Source organism: Hoplias malabaricus, chromosome 9 (genome assembly GCF_029633855.1).
Source record: "Hoplias malabaricus isolate fHopMal1 chromosome 9, fHopMal1.hap1, whole genome shotgun sequence".
NCBI lineage: Eukaryota > Metazoa > Chordata > Actinopteri > Characiformes > Erythrinidae > Hoplias > Hoplias malabaricus.
In genome coordinates, this window is record NC_089808.1 from 2,456,401 (window position 1) to 2,475,762 (window position 19,362).

At 41.4% G+C, this 19,362-nt stretch overlaps 1 protein-coding gene across 4 annotated transcripts; it reads right to left on the minus strand.

The window, feature by feature from the left end:
• Positions 1 to 471: 471 nt before the first annotated feature.
• Positions 472 to 19,362, minus strand: fxr2 (FMR1 autosomal homolog 2). Of its 4 annotated transcripts, XM_066681426.1 has the most exons (19): positions 19,137 to 19,362; positions 19,028 to 19,064; positions 18,147 to 18,329; positions 14,117 to 14,169; positions 13,171 to 13,264; positions 12,467 to 12,538; positions 8,309 to 8,457; positions 8,080 to 8,173; positions 7,856 to 7,972; positions 6,724 to 6,894; positions 6,329 to 6,407; positions 5,976 to 6,133; positions 5,484 to 5,570; positions 4,432 to 4,648; positions 4,042 to 4,221; positions 3,459 to 3,665; positions 3,263 to 3,361; positions 3,001 to 3,095; positions 474 to 2,485 (listed from the first exon to the last, which is right to left on the minus strand). In XM_066681426.1, exons 3-19 carry the CDS (start codon positions 18,195 to 18,197, stop codon positions 2,375 to 2,377), a joined length of 2,034 nt encoding a protein of 677 aa, XP_066537523.1. In that variant the 5' UTR covers positions 18,198 to 18,329; positions 19,028 to 19,064; positions 19,137 to 19,362; the 3' UTR covers positions 474 to 2,374. The 4 variants fall into 4 exon arrangements, with proteins under 4 accessions (XP_066537525.1, XP_066537526.1, XP_066537523.1 ...); XM_066681428.1 differs by having other exon boundaries at positions 472 to 2,485; positions 6,024 to 6,133; positions 19,028 to 19,362; XM_066681429.1 differs by having other exon boundaries at positions 473 to 2,485; positions 3,459 to 3,662; positions 6,024 to 6,133; positions 19,028 to 19,362.

A 19,362-nucleotide genomic window follows, 5' to 3' on the forward strand; every position in this document is an offset into this window, starting at 1 on the left:
ATATGCACAGTTTTTTTCACTGTATTTTTTGGTGTATATTTATATTTTGTTCATATTGCAAATAATATTGCCAAACTACCCTGAAATTGTGATATTATTTTCAGGCTATAATCACCCACCCTTAATTCTGATTGCATTTTTCATGGTCATAAAACTCCCATCTATAGACAAGGTGAAATGTTTTGTAAAATGTATATACATTATTTTTTTTTATTTCCCCCTCACTGAAATAGTGTACTACCACGTCACATCACAGTAAACATTTCAACTTGTTTTTCCACCTCATTTTAAATTCATAACACTATTAGTTTCCTGATTCCTTCTGGTCTTTTGTAAATAAATAGGAATGCCATGTGACTAACTGGATTTAATATAGAATAAGAATGTTTAATAAACATGGTTTGAGTGAAACTGAAACTCCATTCAACTTTGTGCTCACAGCAGACTGAACCCAACTGAAATTTTAAGAAAGCTTCAATGTCCATCACTTAATCCAGGGTCTGTCCAGAAGACAATCTGTAATCATTTAATTAAAAAAAAAAAATAAAATAAATAGATCATTCCAGAAATAATTTATTTCACTTCAATTTATTCATTTTTTTTCTATGATGTGAAAAAAAAAAAAAAAAAGAAAAAAAAAGAAAGAAAAAAAAAGTAAAGTCTGAGAGCAGAACCAAGATGACAGTAACAGCAAGAGCCAGTGGAGAGACACCGGTCTCCCGGCTGCGTCTTTAGCAACTGTAACAATCAGGAACGCAACAGACATCTTGTTCAGTTTAAACAGCGCGGTCTCGCATGGCCTCCGCGCCACATTGTGGAAACTATGTTCAAACTCCTCGCCAAGAGACTCAGGATGTAGTGATAACGCTGGAGTGTACTGTATATTCACATACACGGTGCATGTGCGCGTGTGGCTCTCAACCTTTCTGAGGCTGTGCTATTCCCCCGCAATATGTGCCTTCATGACCACTAGTGTGTAAAAACCAACCCCATTCAGAAGGGGGCAACACAGGAGACGTCACCTTCACTATCCCTCAATGGGCAGAGTGTACACACCACATTCTACTGTGGTAGTAAACCGAAGATGTATGCATTGCTTTCATCACTCTCACACACTTGGTTTCCACACTCCATTTTTCTCCCAGAAACAGTGGTGGATTTAAAAGGAGGGGGGGGGGAGGTTAGAGGCACTAAAGTTTAGATTTCAGAACAGTTTGAGACTAGCACTCTGGGACTGTAAGTGTGTAACCGTTAGCCTGTCTAGCTGTGGTTCAGTCTGTTTCCAATGCAACCATGCCCTTCAGCCCCAGAACAGACAGAGGTGGACACTCTCTCTGTTTGTGGTTTTTCTGGAGGGTCTACATCCCTTACTCCTTGTATATAGGGTCCATGTAACATTTCTCCCAAATGATATTCTATGGCTGCACTGCTAATACATGTACAAACACTCAAACACACGCGCGCGCACCCACACACACACACACACACACACACACACACAATAAACGCCGTCCAATACATGACCCCTACAATGGATGAGCGTTCTTAATTTCATGTTTGGCATTAGTATTCGATTCTCTTTTCATCCTTTTCCTCTTCAAGCATAACCCTTTGATTATTTTCTCTGCCTTCTTACACAAAAAAAAAAAATGAAACAAAGTAAAAATAATATAAAAATGGCACAAAAAAACCTAAAAACAGAATCCTCAAGTTTATTTCCCCCTCCAAATTCAAGGCACAATTTCTCTCCTTTTACTCGCCCGTCTCAAACAAACAAAGCCTCAGCTGTCAGTCATGAGAGGCTCCACCTTACAATAGCCGCCTCTCGGCTAGCTCCTCCCCTCGCCGTTAACACTGTTTCAGAGATGCATCTGTTCTGGGAGTGCGATCGGTATCCCACCCCCGTGATTTGGAGGGGGGACCAACAAAAAACACCCCCCCCCCCTTTCAAAAAAAACAAAACACAAACCAACAAAGACAATGACAATTAAACAAAAAAAAAAAAAAAAACACAAACAAAACAAAACAATAACAGAACCGTTTCTCCAAGAATCAAAAGAAAGAGTCACGTCCTGTGTTCATGTCAGATTTTCAAATCATATCCACCAGCTCTTTTTTGGCAAGCTTGTCTTAAATAAGCACTAAGTACTGATAGATAGGATAAACATACACTGTTATGTGTTTTTAAGTAGATGCGTTTGTCAATTTTTTTTTTGTATCTTTTCTCCTTGTAATCTCGTATTCAAGATTTTTAGTTGATTTTCACTCGTCTGTTTAAAGGTTTACGTAAATGCAAGCAGGGACAGATCGCCGTAGTGTCTTGCTCTAGACGTGGGTCTTGAGGGGTGAGACGATGTTTTGCGTTTTTCCCCCTTTACGAGACGCCATTCACCAGGGTCAGAGCCTCCCCGGACGGTGCCACACCATTGCTTGGGGAACGTTTGGAGGTGACATGCTCTTCCGTCTTCACACTAGTGCCATTCTCCTGTTGACAGATGCTGAATTAAACAACAGGAATTTTTCCCTGCATGGTTTTGGTTAACATACTTATGAAGAGGTAAATTATGTACATAATTGTGCAGTGAAAGACTAACTGGAAACCAAATAATGTGAAACATTCATTCATTCATTATCTGTAACCGCGTATCCAGTTCAGGGTCGCGGTGGGTCCAGAGCCTACCTGGAATCATTGGGCGCAAGGCGGGAATACACCCTGGAGGGGGCGCTAGTCCTTCACAAGGCAACACAGACACACACGGACACTTTGAGTCGCCAATCCACCTACCAACGTGTGTTTTTGGACTGTGGGAGGAAACCGGAGCACCCGGAGGAAACCCACGCGGACACAGGGAGAACACACCAACTCCTCACAGACAGTCACCCGGAGCGGGAATAGAACCCACAACCTCCAGGCCCCTGGAGCTGTGTGACTGCGACACTACCTGCTGCGCCACCGTGCCGCTTAATGTGAAACACACAATATTTTTGTTCGTTTGGTACCTTGGGAAGGGAGGCATGCTGTGTTTCATCTTTCTTCACTGGAAGGTTTTGTCGGCTCTGAGATTCGGCTCGAGAGATGAAGTCCGCCACAGTAACTGCAACAGTAAATGAGAGAGAGGGGGGGGAAGGAAAATCAATCATCTCTCATCCACGGCAGGTTGGAACAAGAACAGATATCTAATACTGATATGATATAATCAATCTTTAAAAGACAAGAAGTCATATACATTTCTACAAACAATCTCGAAACCTGGCCTCTCACCTGGCTGCCTGTCGCGGCTGGCAGAACCTCCCTCAAGACGGTTGCCACGGTTACGGCGGCGCCTGCTTCGATTGCGTCGCTGAGGCTTACCATCATCTTCTGAAAAACAGTACGGGAACATGCTTGACTAAGTACATTTTGTAAAAGGTATTTCTGAAGGTTGATCACCTCAAATTCATAAAAATCCACCTCTTACCCAGTCCGTTTTCACTAGCAGCTGCCTGGCCGTCCGATTCATTGGCGGCCGCGTCCATTATGCTGGGTTCCTGGTCATTGCGGCGACGACGGGAACGTCTCCTGCGCTCATTGCCAGCCATGCCCTCGCTGACATCCGTGTCTCCACCCAAATCGCCCTCACCCTCCAACAGGGAGTAAGGGTTACTGTCAGGATCCCTAAACACTGCTGACAGAATGAAAGTTGTCGTTGTATAAAAGCAGGTAGACAGGCTTCAACTATTCAACTACTCTTCTACACTGCATACAGAAATATAGAGGCACAATGTGACATTTTAAGGCATGGTTTGTCACAGAAGAAACAGCATGGGTTTGGGAGGCGGGACTCGGAGTAGAGGACGAGATCTTAACTGTTTGTACCACAAACATTAACTAGACGGACCTTTGTATTGTATTTCATGGAAAATAATTGAAGGGACAAGTCAGTAGTCACTGGATTGATGTATAGAGACATGTCTATACTGTCCAAATCTACACCCTTGGGCAGGCAAGGAAAGCAAAAGCCTTAAAAAAAAAATATGACAAGAAAAGACTAAGGTAGGCACCTGAGCTAATTGTATTGGTGCTGCGAGTTCCTGGGCCTCCTCTCCCCCGGCCTGTACTGGATCCTCGGCCACGACCTCCTCTCCTGGAGCCCCTCTCCTCAGCTCCCACACCCCGGGGCCTGGGCTCTCGCTCCACCAGATCCTCTGACTCAGATGCATTGGACATCTCAGAGTTTGTTCCTTTATGGACAAACAGGCAAAGCATTAAAGACAAAACCTTAGTGTGCCATGAGCGCTTATTGGTTGGGGAATTGATGTGTTGACACTAGTTGCAAAAGGAACAGAAATGCCATTTTAGGCATTTGGTTTTGGGTAGACAACCAATGCAACCCTGAGCAGCAGTTTCAGAAAATTAATGAATAAAATGTGCCTTCAAGATATAAACCTCACCATAACTAGAGTATGCATTGGTCTTGCGCCCACGCCCGCGTCCTCCATAAGTGCGTGATGCCTGGAGAGAGTTGCTACTTTCATCTGTAAGGTAGCCCCTCTCCCGTTCTGCTGTCCCGGCCGCTCCAGTGCGGCTCGGTGGAGCACGGTAACCCACACCAATCTGACGAAGCTGCTCATCAATTTGCAGCCGCTCGAGACGTAACTGCTCCACCTCCTATCAGTGAAGAAGGAAATAGGTAGAAAGAATAACACAATGGGGCTTGGTCATTACACAAGTATAGATTAGATAGAAATATAGTAGTCCATAGTGGAGACATGTCTATAAGTGATACACAGCTTGAACCTCAAAAGAAAGTGGTTAAGCTTCAGGTGAAATTACAAAGTATATTCACAATAAAGGTGGGTTTTTAGTAAAGGGAACGGGGGTAGTGTATTTAGTAGGAGGGGCATGTGCAGCAGAGTGTGTGTCAAAGAGGCAACGTCAACATAGAATGTGACAGCTGCCTCGTTCAAACAGCTGAAGGCTAAAGGAGGGAGCGGTGCAAGCTAGTGGAGGGGACTAAGGGCCTATTCTTAGAAGCTGAGGGCCAAACAGGCTGAAATCCATCCCCTCAAACAACCCCCACCCCTTAAGTACCCCTGGCAGGGGCATAAAATCTATTATTAGCTATATTTTGTGGTTAAGGAGAGAGAGGTGTGATCAGCAGCTTTCCATGAGGAGGAGGAGGTCAGGTGTCTAAAAAGAGCTGCCATTTCAACTACTACAATTTACTACACTTCAGTGAGTCTAACATGGCTGCCCAAAATCAAAGTATATACACTGATTACACGTGATATAAACTCCCAAGTAACTCATTTGAAATTAAGGGGGTATTTAAATACTGGCTGTTTTTAACTCCTGACCTTGCAGTTAAACCAAAGTCTCAATGAAACATAGCCTGGTTTGAATATGGATAAGGATTACATTTTTTAAAATGCAAAACCCTTTAGTGAGAAAATTGTGGGAAGTACAAATGTATAATGACAGAGTATCTGGACCACTGGCTAACCTGCAGGTAGGCCACATGGTACTCCAACAAAGCCTGGGCATTACTGATGTTTTCCTTGGTTCCTACAAAGATGAATGGAACCATGCCCTAAAGAAAGAAAGGCAGATAGAGAGAGAGAGAAAGAAAGGGAGAAAAAGAAAGAGAGAAAATGAAAAAAAAGAGAGAGAGAAAAGACAAAGAAACAGAGAGAAAGAGAGAAAAAGAGAAAGGAAAAGAGAAAAAGAGAAAAAGAGAGAGAAAGACAAAGAAACAGAAAGAGAGAAAAAAAGAAAAAGAAAGGGAGGAAAAAAAGCACTAGTAAGCATATATACATATTAGGACAAACACTGAATGTAACAGATAAAAACTGACTACAAATAATAAACACAATGTAATGTCTACATTGTGTAGTTTTGACCCATTAAAAGAGACATTAAATTCTCTGTCTCTCTAAACTACTAGGTGATGTAGTGAGGGAAGGGTATTGGAGTACTGGGTAAGCAGTTCATTCACCTCTTGGCTGTCGACAGTGTCTGCACTGCCAGACGCCTGCCTGCCTACCTCCTCCCTGGGCAGCTTTTTGTCATTGTCCCCTTCGATCCGAACTCGTACCACTCCCGATTTGTCCACAATTTCTTGGATGATTTTGCCACTTTTGCCGATAACTTTGCCTGCGTTTTGTGAAATAGAACATTATTAATAGTGAAATACTCGCAAAGAGGTTTCAGAGAAGCTCTAAACTTACACCACTATATTAAACCTTATAGGTTACAGAGCTCCATGATGTCTGGCTGCTCTAAATTCATTCTAAATGATCGCCAGCTGTAGCGCTCAGTTACTCTAAAAGAAGACGGCATGGGACTTACCTACAAGATTCCTGGGTACCTGGAATGAGTCTTCCTTAAACTCCAAATACACTCTGGCCTGCTTCACAGCTTCTGGGGTCTAAACAGTGGAGATACAGGGGTTATTCTGAATTCTAAACTGCCCCATGGCAGAAATAGTAAGTCCCCTTCACATGCATGACACTGAACAAGAGACTGCATCAAATTAAGTTACAGGAAAGGCTGTATAATCTATCAACTTCAGCAATGGCCAACACAGTCATTACCACATAACATCGGACCCATATTCTGAAAGGCACATCATAGTTTTACAAAACATATCTCCAATAAGATCTGACACTAGCGTTTAACAAATGTTCAGAGACACCAAGTCAGAAATAAAGCTGTAGTTACTTTTCTCCCTTATAAGAACACACCTCCCCATAGATCCTGAAGGTGCAGCTTTCTTCCTCAAGTTCAATTGCAGTAACACCGGGGACCTTGCGGGCCTGCTGTATGTTGGCACCATGGGAGCCGATCGCTAAACCCATCAGATCCTCCCGAACTCGCACCTCTTCCTGATAGGCAGATGCCAGCTGCTTACTTGTCTGTGACACAAACAAGAGACAGGAGAGATGTTATTTTACGATTACTTTTTAATTTATGTTTAATCCGACAGCATATTCCAGTATGGGACGTTAAAAAGTTATAGATATAATGCAGATCTCGTAGCATTTGCAAAAAATATTGTAATCGCTGTAGATGCTGCAAACCTGATATCCATTTTAATTGATGAGCTTATCTAGTATTGTGACGTTCTGACAACACAATACACAGTGGAACCTCTACCTACGAACTTGATCCGTTCCGTGACCCGGTTCGTAAGTGGAAAAGTCAGTTTCTCGAGTCAATTTTCCCCGTTTAAAATAATGGAAAAGCAATTAATGTGTTCCAGCCCCCGCCCCGAAAGTCACCCTTTTTGCACTGATCTATGTTTACAACACTCTCAAATTAGTAAAAAAATACATGTAGCGTTACTAAAAAGAGAAATACAGTGGAAACAGTAATAAAAAAGAAATAATAAAGTTGTAAGTGGTTACACATCGCTACCTTGAAGACGTGACGACTGGCTGGAGGAGTAACACAGGCACTGGCTGTATGACGGGAGGTGGGGGGTGGGGGGAATAACGGAGAGTAGGCGGTGAATGTGGGGAGACGAAGCGTAGATACGGCTTAACTTAGCACGAATTTCCATGTCTGCTATTTACACTAATGCTAAATTGCTAAAGCCACAATGTGCTAATCTTAAAAGCTCACTCAAGTCTGGGCGCTGGGAGACTCGCCTATTGGGGTCAGTGGCCATTTCCAGCCGCCGGCTCGGCGGAGACTTGGGTTCATTTCTAGAGTCGTGGTTCGTTGGTGGTTGCAAAAAATATTCAAATGTCCGGTTCATATCTTGGAAAGTTCGTTAGTAGAGGTTCCACTGTACACAGTGAATCCGCCAGGGCAAGGCATACACAAACACACACTCATTTGGCATTTTACATGCTGAACTATAAGTAGGTGTACCTCTAAGTGTTTGGTGGCCTCCTCATTACGCGACATGAGCATGAGTTTAGTGCGGATGCTGCGGAAGTGCATGTCGCTCAGTAGACCTGCACGCTTTACTGTGGACTCATTCGTGGACTGAAGAGAAAGAGCAAATTTTGTTACATTACTGCATAGTTAAAATATATTTATATATAATTAATTAAAACATGAATAACAGGTAAAGGAAAAAAAGATATGCTCACCAGTACAACCAGTTCATTTATGGAATTGTTGTAGAATATGCAGCTGGCTCCGATTGCTTTCCTAAAGTCTTTGTGTATGTTGTCATTTAAACAGCTGCCAAATATAAGAAACCATTTTAAAAATACATTATGGCAGTTTAAATTAACCCTTTTCTTCTACCCCATCAATAATCACCAGAATACCATCAGATATAGGGTGTGTGTGTGTGAGCATAAGAACGTCACTCACATTTCTTTGAGATCCTCAGGCACAGCAATGGTTACTTTGTAGAAGGTGTTGCGAGAGGAGGGGCTGTTGGGGTTGACTGGCCGTATTCGCTCTGAAGTGACTATTTCGTTGTATGTGGCGTCGCATGCAGCATACTCAATCACATAGAACTGAGGGAGTTTAAAAAAAACAAACAAAGACAATGTCATTACATCTCTTTCACACACTCTTTCGCAAATTTAATTTTGAAGATTCTTCCGTGCACTTTTCCCCTTTAATTATTCTTTCTTTCTATTTAACATTGCTGTTTTATATGAAAATATAAACTCGTTTCCTACAGTTTACAGCTGATATGGTGTTTGTTCTTAGACACAGTCTACAGTGTTACCATTAATATGATCTTTGTAAGAATGTCAGCAGATGCATTCAGACTTGTTATTTAGCCTTTTATTGTGGATATAAGAAGTAAACATCAAATGATATTGTCATTTTAAGACCATTTTGTGCCACTAATAATGATGAAACCAGCAGACTAAGCAACAGCTTGTTCCTTACTGAACTTGGTCAGCCCATTAACCCCCTCCCCCATGTCTCCTCCTGAATATAGGCTGTACCACAATAGCATCACATTGTACATCCTACTGTATATTGTGCTCAAACTGTACTGTACATAATTTAAGATGCACACATCCATACATCATGGCACTTAATATATACATGTCTGTAGCACACCTATCTGTATATCGTGTATACTATACATTCAATAATACATTCACCTATCCTACCCACATATCTCTATACCCTCCACTTGCTGTTTATTGCACTTCTGGTTAGATGCCAAACTGCATTTTGTTGATTCTAAATGTTGATTTGAATCTAATCTAATAGAATAATAATGCAGTTGCAGAAGCTATATATGTTTAGTAAAATGTTTAAATTGAGACATTGAAATATAAAAATACATAACAGCTCTCAAACAGAAAGGGCAGAGAGGAGGGGGAGCCTCAACCCCCTCAAAAAAAAAAAGTGGCTAAAATATTGAAGATGTTCCTTTATATGTAAACAAACAATTGTTGATAGAGGCTGACAAATATTAGAGGAAATGGCTACATATTGTATCAGAAGTTGATAAATGCAATTGTTATGACAGGCCTGGGTGTGTTTTTCCCCTCAAATCCCTTTGTAAATGTATTAAACCTGTTACATATTGTAGATGAGTGAATGTACATTGTACATACACATCTTTTGAAGCATGCTTAGTGTGCACTGAACCTTCAACAGCCACATTTCCATAGTGATTTGTGTCAAACTGCTGAGAGTTTTCTAACCTGTACTAAACACAGACCTAAGTGATGTCCAAAGTATTTTCAATCAAAAATGAGTTGGTCCTTATTAATAAAAGGTGGCATGCTGCAGAAAAGTTAACAGGAGCATACACACACACACCTTATAATTCGGGCACTGTGATTGGCCTGATAAATTAAGTATTATACAACATGCTGAGAACTGGCCTGAGAATGCTGCATTGGGATACATACATTTACATGGATGCACAATCTGACCTGTTCACTGAAATCATACAAAAATGTATACAGAGTGGAGAAGGGAGGAGGAAAAACACCCCACAAAACACACACCGTCCAAGACCTTACAATGGTAATCAGTAAAGAGCTGATGCTAAACATGGTCATATTCCTCCACCTGATTCAACACTAAAGCGTGTGTAAATTTGCTCCCACATGTGAAGTCAGAATCTAAGATTTGGATTAATTGGGTCAAAGCAGCATGTATCTGTGCTATTAGGCTAAGATGTTCCCCCAAAAGGCTTGAAACACTGCCAATCAGTATTCCCATCTCAGGCCTTAGGGTTGATCCGGCCAAAGCACAAATCAGCCGTGAGTATGATATGCCTTTTTAGATGGGATTCAGGTTTAAAGCCATTGTGCCTTTTAGAACTTACTTTACATTTAAGGATATACCAAGGAATAAACACTTACCCAGGGTATGTTCAATATATATTTACACAGTACTGCAGTTTTAAAGTTAATGATGTTTAAAAGTTACAAAGAAAATAAATCTTAGCAGCAAGGCCAGGTCAAACAGCAAAATTACTGACACGATATTACCATGACAGTGTAAACAATATGGAGTCCGTAGTGAAGCACTAGTAACAGAACTACTGAAAACAAAATCCCTAAAGTTAGCATGGGCTTGAATGCCCCAGGACTGGTCAAGAGCAGAGAGACAATGAACCGTGGTATACTATGTTGATATGCTATGTTGAACCCCAGTACTGAGGACAAGCATTCTATCCTGCCCCAGTGTAAAAACTGCTAGACTGGCGAAAGAGATCCATTAGTGACATGAAGCAGGAGAGTCCACATGCCACTTATAGAGGCTTAAAAATACTAGCGAGTTGACTCCATTACACATCCTTTGTTAATTTTAATGCAGTCTGGGTGTATGAGTTATCACTGTGTAGAAGTGTAAAACGTTCCCACCCCCCCTCGATAAAGTACCCCAATCCCATTTGGGCTTTAGAAGCAGAATGCGCTGGTTGGCAGTGTCTTAATACTTTATTGGGGTCAGTGAAGTAAACATATTAAGTGACGAGGTCTGCCACAGAAACAAAGTCAAGTAAGCCGAGCTTAGTCCTGCCTAACTCCATTTCTGCATATTGTAATATTTGATATCGCAAGACATATTACATCAAGTGATGCAAACTGAATCAAACATGTCATTCAACTTCTTGTTGCTTGGTACAAATAGAAAAACATGCATGGTTCAGTAATATACAAGTGTAGCCCGTCTGATCTATCACACAATAATAATTCTGAAACTATTCATTCTTTCCAAACTGAGCTATTGACATCTGGTAAAACTACGTATAGTGCAGAAAAATATTGCAACGCGCATTTTTCTAATACTTTAAGGTCCTAACCAGAAGGAATTAGTAGAAGATTAAAATGTGGTTTCAACAATAATACAACTATTTTCTCTTGTTTCCTTTTAAAGGCTAAGCAGCAGCTCTATGAAAGTGTCAAACAAATAAATACAGTGGAATTTGAGTTCCTAACTTGTGTTTATTGATAGTCAGAAAACATGTTATTTCTTACTAATTGAAGGAATAAGGTTTAAAACAGTGTCTTGCCTGTGACGTAGATGGCGGACAACAACTCTAGAAGCTGCACTTAATTTAATGCACAATGAGGAAAAGGTGTGTTGTTTTTGGCTGCAATCATTCAATGTACAGTGGGACATCTGTGAACAAATGGCCCAAAGATCCCAAAATATCCAGAACACGGACTAAATTTGTTCACTTTAAACGGACACTTTGGAAAGGACCGTCCGCTCACTCCGTTATCTGTAGCTCATTTCACTGGCGCTTTTCCAACAATATGGGCATGTAAGGACACCAACGAAAGGTGTTCAAGAGCCTCTGTAACATGGAGGTAAACAGGGTGAGGACACTCACTTCGCCTGTTTTAGTTGGTGTTAGTTAACGTTAGCTTGACTCGCTAAACTCGGTGCTCAGATTATACTCGGCTACGTAGCTGCATTACGGAGGTTTATAGTGTCGGATGAATTCGAGTTCGACTTCGATCATATTTACAAGAATAACGGTACCTCTAAATTTGAGTTTAGCTTATTGCTAGGCTATTGTCATGAATAATGTTGGTTATTTAGCTAGATACTGTCATAACAGTCAGTCATAACGGTGTTTTACCGCGGCGTTGTTCGGCTGTTGTCCACCAGTGACGTCACGGTTGCGTTCGAGAATTTCCGTAGAGAGCTCGGGTTTTTCCATCAATTTAATAAAATTGTCAGTTTTAAAGCAAATTAAGCAGCTATTTTCATTTTAATTCATACTTATATCTGTCAGTAACTACAATAATGTGGAATATTTATGGAGGTCCATTAAGTGGTGCTTAGCCTTTAAGGAAATATCAATAATGATACCCAGCTATCCAGGGCTGACAACATATGAACCAGCACCAGGCTCTCCTCCAGACATGACACTGGTGAGCATTTCATTGCAATATCAGCACTACGGCAATTACATTTTCTGTCCACAATAGAGAAGAGTTACAACTGGCTGCAAGAAACCAGCTTGTGACTTCTACAGCTGAATAAACCACGCACACAGTCCCACACCCCTGTCCCATCAGTCTGACTCACCTCACCCTTCATCATCCTCACCCTCGCCAGCCACCAGCCACATGGTTCCTGCTCGTTGGCTCGGGAGTATACCTGACACACAGCACAGACCCAAAGTTAGTTTGTTTGTATTTAATGCCATATCCGTCCATAGGGCCACGTTCATGTCAAGAAAGGTAGTAAGATAATTGATTTACTAATACAGCTTTATTTTAAATAGGTATTGCTTAAGTTTCGTTAACGACAGAAATTTAGGAGTGCTGATGCTTTCATATAGTTGAATAATTCTATTATGGACTTTGCAGTTAAGATCTGTTGCACACAGAGCCAAAGATCAGAGAAGGTTGTGGTTAACCACAGTGGTTACTGTTTAATCACTGGTGTGTGTGTGTGTAAGAGACCAGAAAATGAACACAAATCTGGGTGCGCTGTTTTAGTGAGTAATAAACAAAATATTTGCAGCATCTGCCATCCACGAAGAAAAGCCAAAACCAAAACAGCAGCTGCAAATATGATCTTCAGGTAAAATCAAAAGCAGCAAGTGTTTAAGTGGCCATATGGTCTTTTTAACAGCATTTCCAAAATGGCAACTGCTCTAGCTTGCCATTCACAAGAATGGTCAAGGTCCAAACCAAATTTGTAACAAGCTGGTGTCCATAAGTATAAGCAGAGATGTGAGAATTACAGGTGTTGTCAAAGGCAGGAAATTTTAGGGTGAGACTTACCTCTACTTCCTCTCCCTCTCCAATGTCCTTGTGGTAGTCAGTTGGGGGTGGCAACCGTACATCGCTAAATGGCAGTTGCCTTTCTGGCTGCCAGCTATTAGACACAACAGAAAGAAATGCACACCAAATACAGTCAGGAAACATGTAACATTTCACTTACAAAATCCTTCATTTGATTTATCACAATGTAAATAGTTTGGTTTTCAGATTTTACGAATAAACTGAACTGACCACAAAAGCAGTCACATTAAGGGTTATGAAATTCTACAGCATACATTGCTTCATTAATTCAACAAGCTGGAACAGATATGATAATCATTGTGCATTCTTATTAAAATAATTACATTAGTATAGATTTATCATAACATCTTGTGTATAAAATGACGACATAGTCATACCAAGACATATCCGTATGACTGCAGTAGTAAGAGTCATAAGTGGGTAAAAGGAACCCTCCCAAGAATGGTAGGGGCATCACACTTCTCCCTTATCCACATACCTCATACAGCTATTTCTAGCTCTCCCTTATGGAGAGAGATAGAGTCAGAGAGAGAGAGAAAGAGACTGTGGGGACAACTGCAAGAAATGACAGAAAAGAGAGAAGGACGTAAGACTACTAAGGGATCTGGTAGCAGAGGGCAGACAGATCGAGAAAGGGACAGGAGTTAGGAAAGAGTAGTGGAACTATAAACAGGTTCTTGGCAGCTGTCTGGAGGCTAGCACAGGTGCCGAGTGTGAGAGTGAAACGTAAAAAGACAAAGAGACAGAGAGAGAGAGAGAGGGACAATGACGCAAAGGAAGGTGTGACACAGGTTTTGGAGATTCATAACACAATGGAAATTACCGTTAATATTCGTGTACATTGTGACACTGTGGTTTTGGCTGCTTGCACAGGTAGCCTCTGTTTGGTTATCTAGCTGAGACCATAGAACTCATGTGAACTTACTTGTTTTCAAAGACTATCGTGAGGGAGTCTTCATGGACATCTTTGACAAATCCCTGAAAGAACACAAAGAAAATAAATTGAGAATGATAAACTTTGCTGACTGTAACACTCCAAGCTTTCATTATAAGGCTAAAGGTTATATAGGAAAATAAATGTCTAACAAACACAGCCAAGCAGTTAATATATGTAAAAAGTAAAAAAAAAAAAACCTTTCCCTGAAGGAAATTTTATTTAGATTTCAACAATAACCAAAATAAATCATAAATAATAATACTCTGTAAAAGAAATACACCACATTGAATAACAAGCAAAATCTTATTATCTCTCAACACTGCTAGCACAAAAATCCATCAAGCAATTAATCAGTAAATCATCCAATGGCTGATATAAAAGGCAGCAGTGAATGTGTCATTTAAATAGATAAGGAGAGCCGTTGTGCAGGACTCTCTTCATATTTATAGACATCCATGTTCTCAAGAGAGTTCCCCCTGTTGGGACCCCACAGACACCAAACTTGTGTCCCAATGAATGGAAACTGAAACACTGCAATATAGCATGTGACCACTGGTGAAAGATAAATATCTATTAGGACAACTTGCCCAAGTTAAGAAGAGACTGAGTGAGGTACCCCTTCATGAACCCCCATTTCCACTCATCACACTACCCTACAAATCCATTAGAACATTCCTCCTACTTTCACAGCACTACCACCCAGGTTGAGTGACAGAACTGGCAGCATGACACTGTAGTAAAGAACAGGGAATCAGGGTAAGAGAGAGAGAGAGAAAGATTCTAAACCAAAACCACACCACCCAAACCTCTTGAAAAATTAGCATCTTATTTGGGGAAACAAAATGGTCAGATACAACATATGCACTATTAGTGATGGTACATACCGAGCCCTCAAACATCTAAAGTACTGACAACCAATTATAACATGAATACTGGTCCTAAATAGCTACCAAGACACGGTTTAATTTCTTAAATAAGAATTGTACCTCAAGTTCTGTTCTTCAAAGCAACATAAATGTTTAAATAACAGCTTGTATGAGCCTTAAATACATGCAAATTTATTTCACAAATACAGTCCTATGAATTAAACTAATCCAATATGTGGCAAAATAGTTCACCTTTTACAAAACCACATGCATTACAGTTGCCACAATGAGACAATGGAACATCACATGCTGGAGTAACAGAGCACTTCAGCATGTCCCTCTCAATAACCCACTGAAAACCTATCCAAACCTTTTTAGTCTCATATCTAAGAACAGCAAGGAAGGGCTGCACAGGCACTGACGGACGAATCAGCAGCAGAGATGCCTGGCCACATGGCTACCTTTTCTGTCCAACCACCATACGGGGCTGAAGGGCAATTAGCCCTAGGAAACCCCGACCTAAAATGTGTCGTGGTGTGTTGGCTACTTTTATTTTTCCTATTTACTGTTTAGGAACAAAGAAAAAAAAAATACTACCAAAATATGGAAAACAACAGAGTGCGTACTGGAGAACAGTGATGTTAATTGAATAGTTATAAATTGATATAATGGTATAAATTGAGTAGTTATTATTGTAGATTGGAACTGGATTCACTCAGTTCAGTGGTGGGGATGTGACTGAGCAGCAGAGATGTGGGGGTGGGGGGTTTCGAAGAGTGTTGAGTGTCAGGCCTAATATCACCTGCTCCTCTCCCACCTGCTCTCGTCCATCAGAATTAAACCTTCAGTCACTGATCGAAAAGCTGTGCAACACTATTACTACTACAGCTAACATAAAACTTATTACATAACCAGTCTAAAGATACATGAGTACATCTCCCTTCATCCACAAGGACTGAAAATGTGAGCCAGTGCCAAACTGTTAGATGCAACATGCACCTCAAAAGAGAAAGCGTTATTGTAAAATACAAAGATACATACAGCCTAGTGCTGAACACAGTAACCGAGTAATGCACTTGTAATTTAGCTTAAGAGTACACGTGCCAGTCTACAATCAGATATTGTGAAAACTGCCGTGATAAATCATAAAAGGACTGTTTTGGATTGATTCTAAAATTGCATGACTTCATTGGTACTCATTGGGTGCTCCAAAAACATGGAGGGTAGGTGAATTGGCTTCTCTAATAACTGTCCTGGTGTGTGAGTGAATGAGTGAGTATGTGAATGAATGTCTGTTTGTGAGTGAATGAGTGTGAGCCCAGATATGGATTGGCGCTCTGTCCTGGGTGAAGCCCTAGTGCCCGATGCAGTCCTCCAGGTGGACGGTCGTTCCTGGTTGAGAGTACGCTGTGCCGCTTCTCACCAGTGTGTGTGTGGATTGAGTGTTCTGAGCAGTGTGGATTGTAAAGCGTCCTTGGGTGTCTAGAAAGGCGCTATATAAGTGTAAATATAGATAGGTATACCTTCTCCACACATACACTTACGTTAAAACGTAACTTCTGTTTGTTCTGGCCTTTCACCCACATGTAAACGTTGCTTTAGGTCACCGATTTTTATTTAAAAACTCCATCAAGAAAAAAATACATTTAGAAACTTTGTTTTCAATGTTGTTGTGTAGTTTTGCTTGACGTCAGAGTGCGTGTCATTAGCACCTTTGTTTACGTTACATGAAGCCAGAATAGCTTTGGTTTTATAAGACTTCTGATAGGCCAACAGGGCTTTAGAATTAACATTGTTGAGCCACCTGCTGGTTTGGCATGTTTCTGACAGCACTGAACAGCATATTTTCATATGTTAAAAACAGTGCTCGCGTGGATCAGAACTAAGTGGCTAACAGCAAAGCCACCTCAGTCACGCTGGCCCAAGTTGGAACCACAATAGAGTAGTTAAAATGGGAAAACTGGTAGAGAAATGAATAACCAAACACTGAACGTGATAGGCCACCTGATGAAGACATTTTCAATAACAAAAACAACAAGCCTCATTTTTTGAAAAGCTTGGACTGGTGTTATTTCCAAGTCTACCGTAATCTGGCCCGAAAGGGAGCCGTGACTGGTCAAATGGATGTAGACACCCCATGAACAATTCTGATGAGACAAAAAGACATTTCACACTGCTTATGGCAACATTTAAAGTAGAAAGAATATCCCCCGTCTTTATGTGACTAAGCAAACACCACATTGTGGGGGGCTTTTGTGGTTTGCATTTTAAACGGTATGTTTTCAGACAAGGAATAAAATATCAAATAGATTCTGTGACCAATATTCTCCACAAAGGCCATGACAACACAAAAATGATTCTCAAAATCACCTCTTACTATATCTCTGATAAAATACTGTGCATGGCTTGTACTTCTCACTCTATACAGGACCTAGCAAACCTCCATTACTGCATAGATGTCTACGTTCCACGTGAAAAGGAAGATTACTTTCACAATTCTAACCAAATAATCCACATAAATCCTCTGTAAAACAGGAGGGCAATCTGATTTATTTTCCTGATTATAAAACGTCATTGTCATGATATACAATGATTTCATGAGAATCTTAAGGATATCAAGAATCATTAATATATGCCGTTTGATCTGCTGCTGTGTCTGTTGTCAGAACAGTGCTACATCATACAAATGTCATTAGACGTCTATTGTAATGGCACACAATATTCGTGATTACATTTACGGCTGTAAACAACAGCTATTACACATTTCTACAGGGCCACCAGACACACATTCACCTCAAGTGATTCAGAATCATCCAAACGTATATCTTACACTTCAGAAAAGTGATAAGCAGCTTCAGGAGGGGGCCTTAAATAAGATTAGAAATAAGAGACGTGGGGGGACGTGATACCAAATATATTATTGCAAGATCTCTGCCGGATATACAGCATGTACTCTGAGGTCTGTTATTTCATGTTTAAAATGCACAGGACTAATAATACCCTTTCTGTAAAAAAGAGTGGGGTTGTTAATTTGTCTTTAATTATCCAATTGTGATGCAGCGATGCTTAGAACAAAGTATAGTGAAGTGGCTTGTCGTGATAACAATAAAACACCCTTAGAGTACTGTGTGTTTTACATGTCTGTACAGCACCTTGTAGAAGGCCCCATTAGAGCCGCGCACCTCCACCGCCAGCCCGTCCATGGTGACCGGCGCCCCGCCGCTGAGTGCGTCCGGGAGCAGACCCAGCTTTGCCGGCGCCCCGCCGCTCTCCGGCCGCTTGAGGACTTCCAGTGTTCCGGATGGAGGGAGAAGGGGCAGCGGGGACCTCGGGAGCTGATGAGAAAGAGGGTTAAGTTAGATAACGGCACCGACGCATCCGCCAAGTGTCAACAGCAACCGAGGCTGTTATTGGCTTCTTATAAGCCGTTCCACCTTAAACGCTGCATCAGTTTGTACAATTTGAAACCACGGGCTAACAGCTCTCAAACGGCCAGGAGTTGACATTAACTGAGGCTGGAGCTCAGTATCTTATTCCAATCCTCCGATCCACCTTTAACGATGAAGCCGTTAACACTGTGACGTGCCAGTATTACGCACGTTAGCCAGACAGACCAATAATATGCTTAGCATAGTAATCACAGTCAAATAGGGCCCCTGCATGTTTAGATATGATGTTATACATGTATAATGTGTTGATATATGTGTGTGTAGCAGTGCTGTAAGCTAACAGGTCACTAGTCTGTGAGGCTCAAATTGGATCCTAATTCTAATTTCCATTTTCCACCTTAAATTGTGCTTCATTTAAGGTGGAAGGGAAGCATCTCAATAAGGAGCAGAGTTCAGCTTCATGTGTGAACTCTGTATAACAACGCTGAGGACACAGATCCCTGAATGTAACGGCACTGTTTATTTAAGGTGGACCGAACATCTAACGAGAAGTCGAATAGAGCGTCACGCGTTACCGTTAGCTCGCTGCCTCTGAGAAAACGCTGTGTATGTCGGTGTAGAGTGAAGGTAAAGGCCATACTCACGGCTGTGTTTGCCGACTGAGGGTCGGACGCCGGTGTGCTGAGAGAGAGAGAGAGAGACGTCGTTAGCGAACAGCTAACGTTAACTCGGCGGCTAATTAACGTTAGCTACCTCCAACTCTCTCCTTTGCCTCAGTTTGCCGGGCTGGTAGCGCAGGTACCGCATGTGCTGGAATTGTTTCAGTTCGGTGAAATTGGAAACCGTCTCAAATCGCTCTTATAACGGTAATAACAATAATAAAGCCTCCTCCCAAACCGTTGTGCTGTGCTATCGCCCGGCAACTCCTTCACCTCAGCTGCCCGTCCCCTCCAACACACGCCGTCAGAGTGAAAATGCG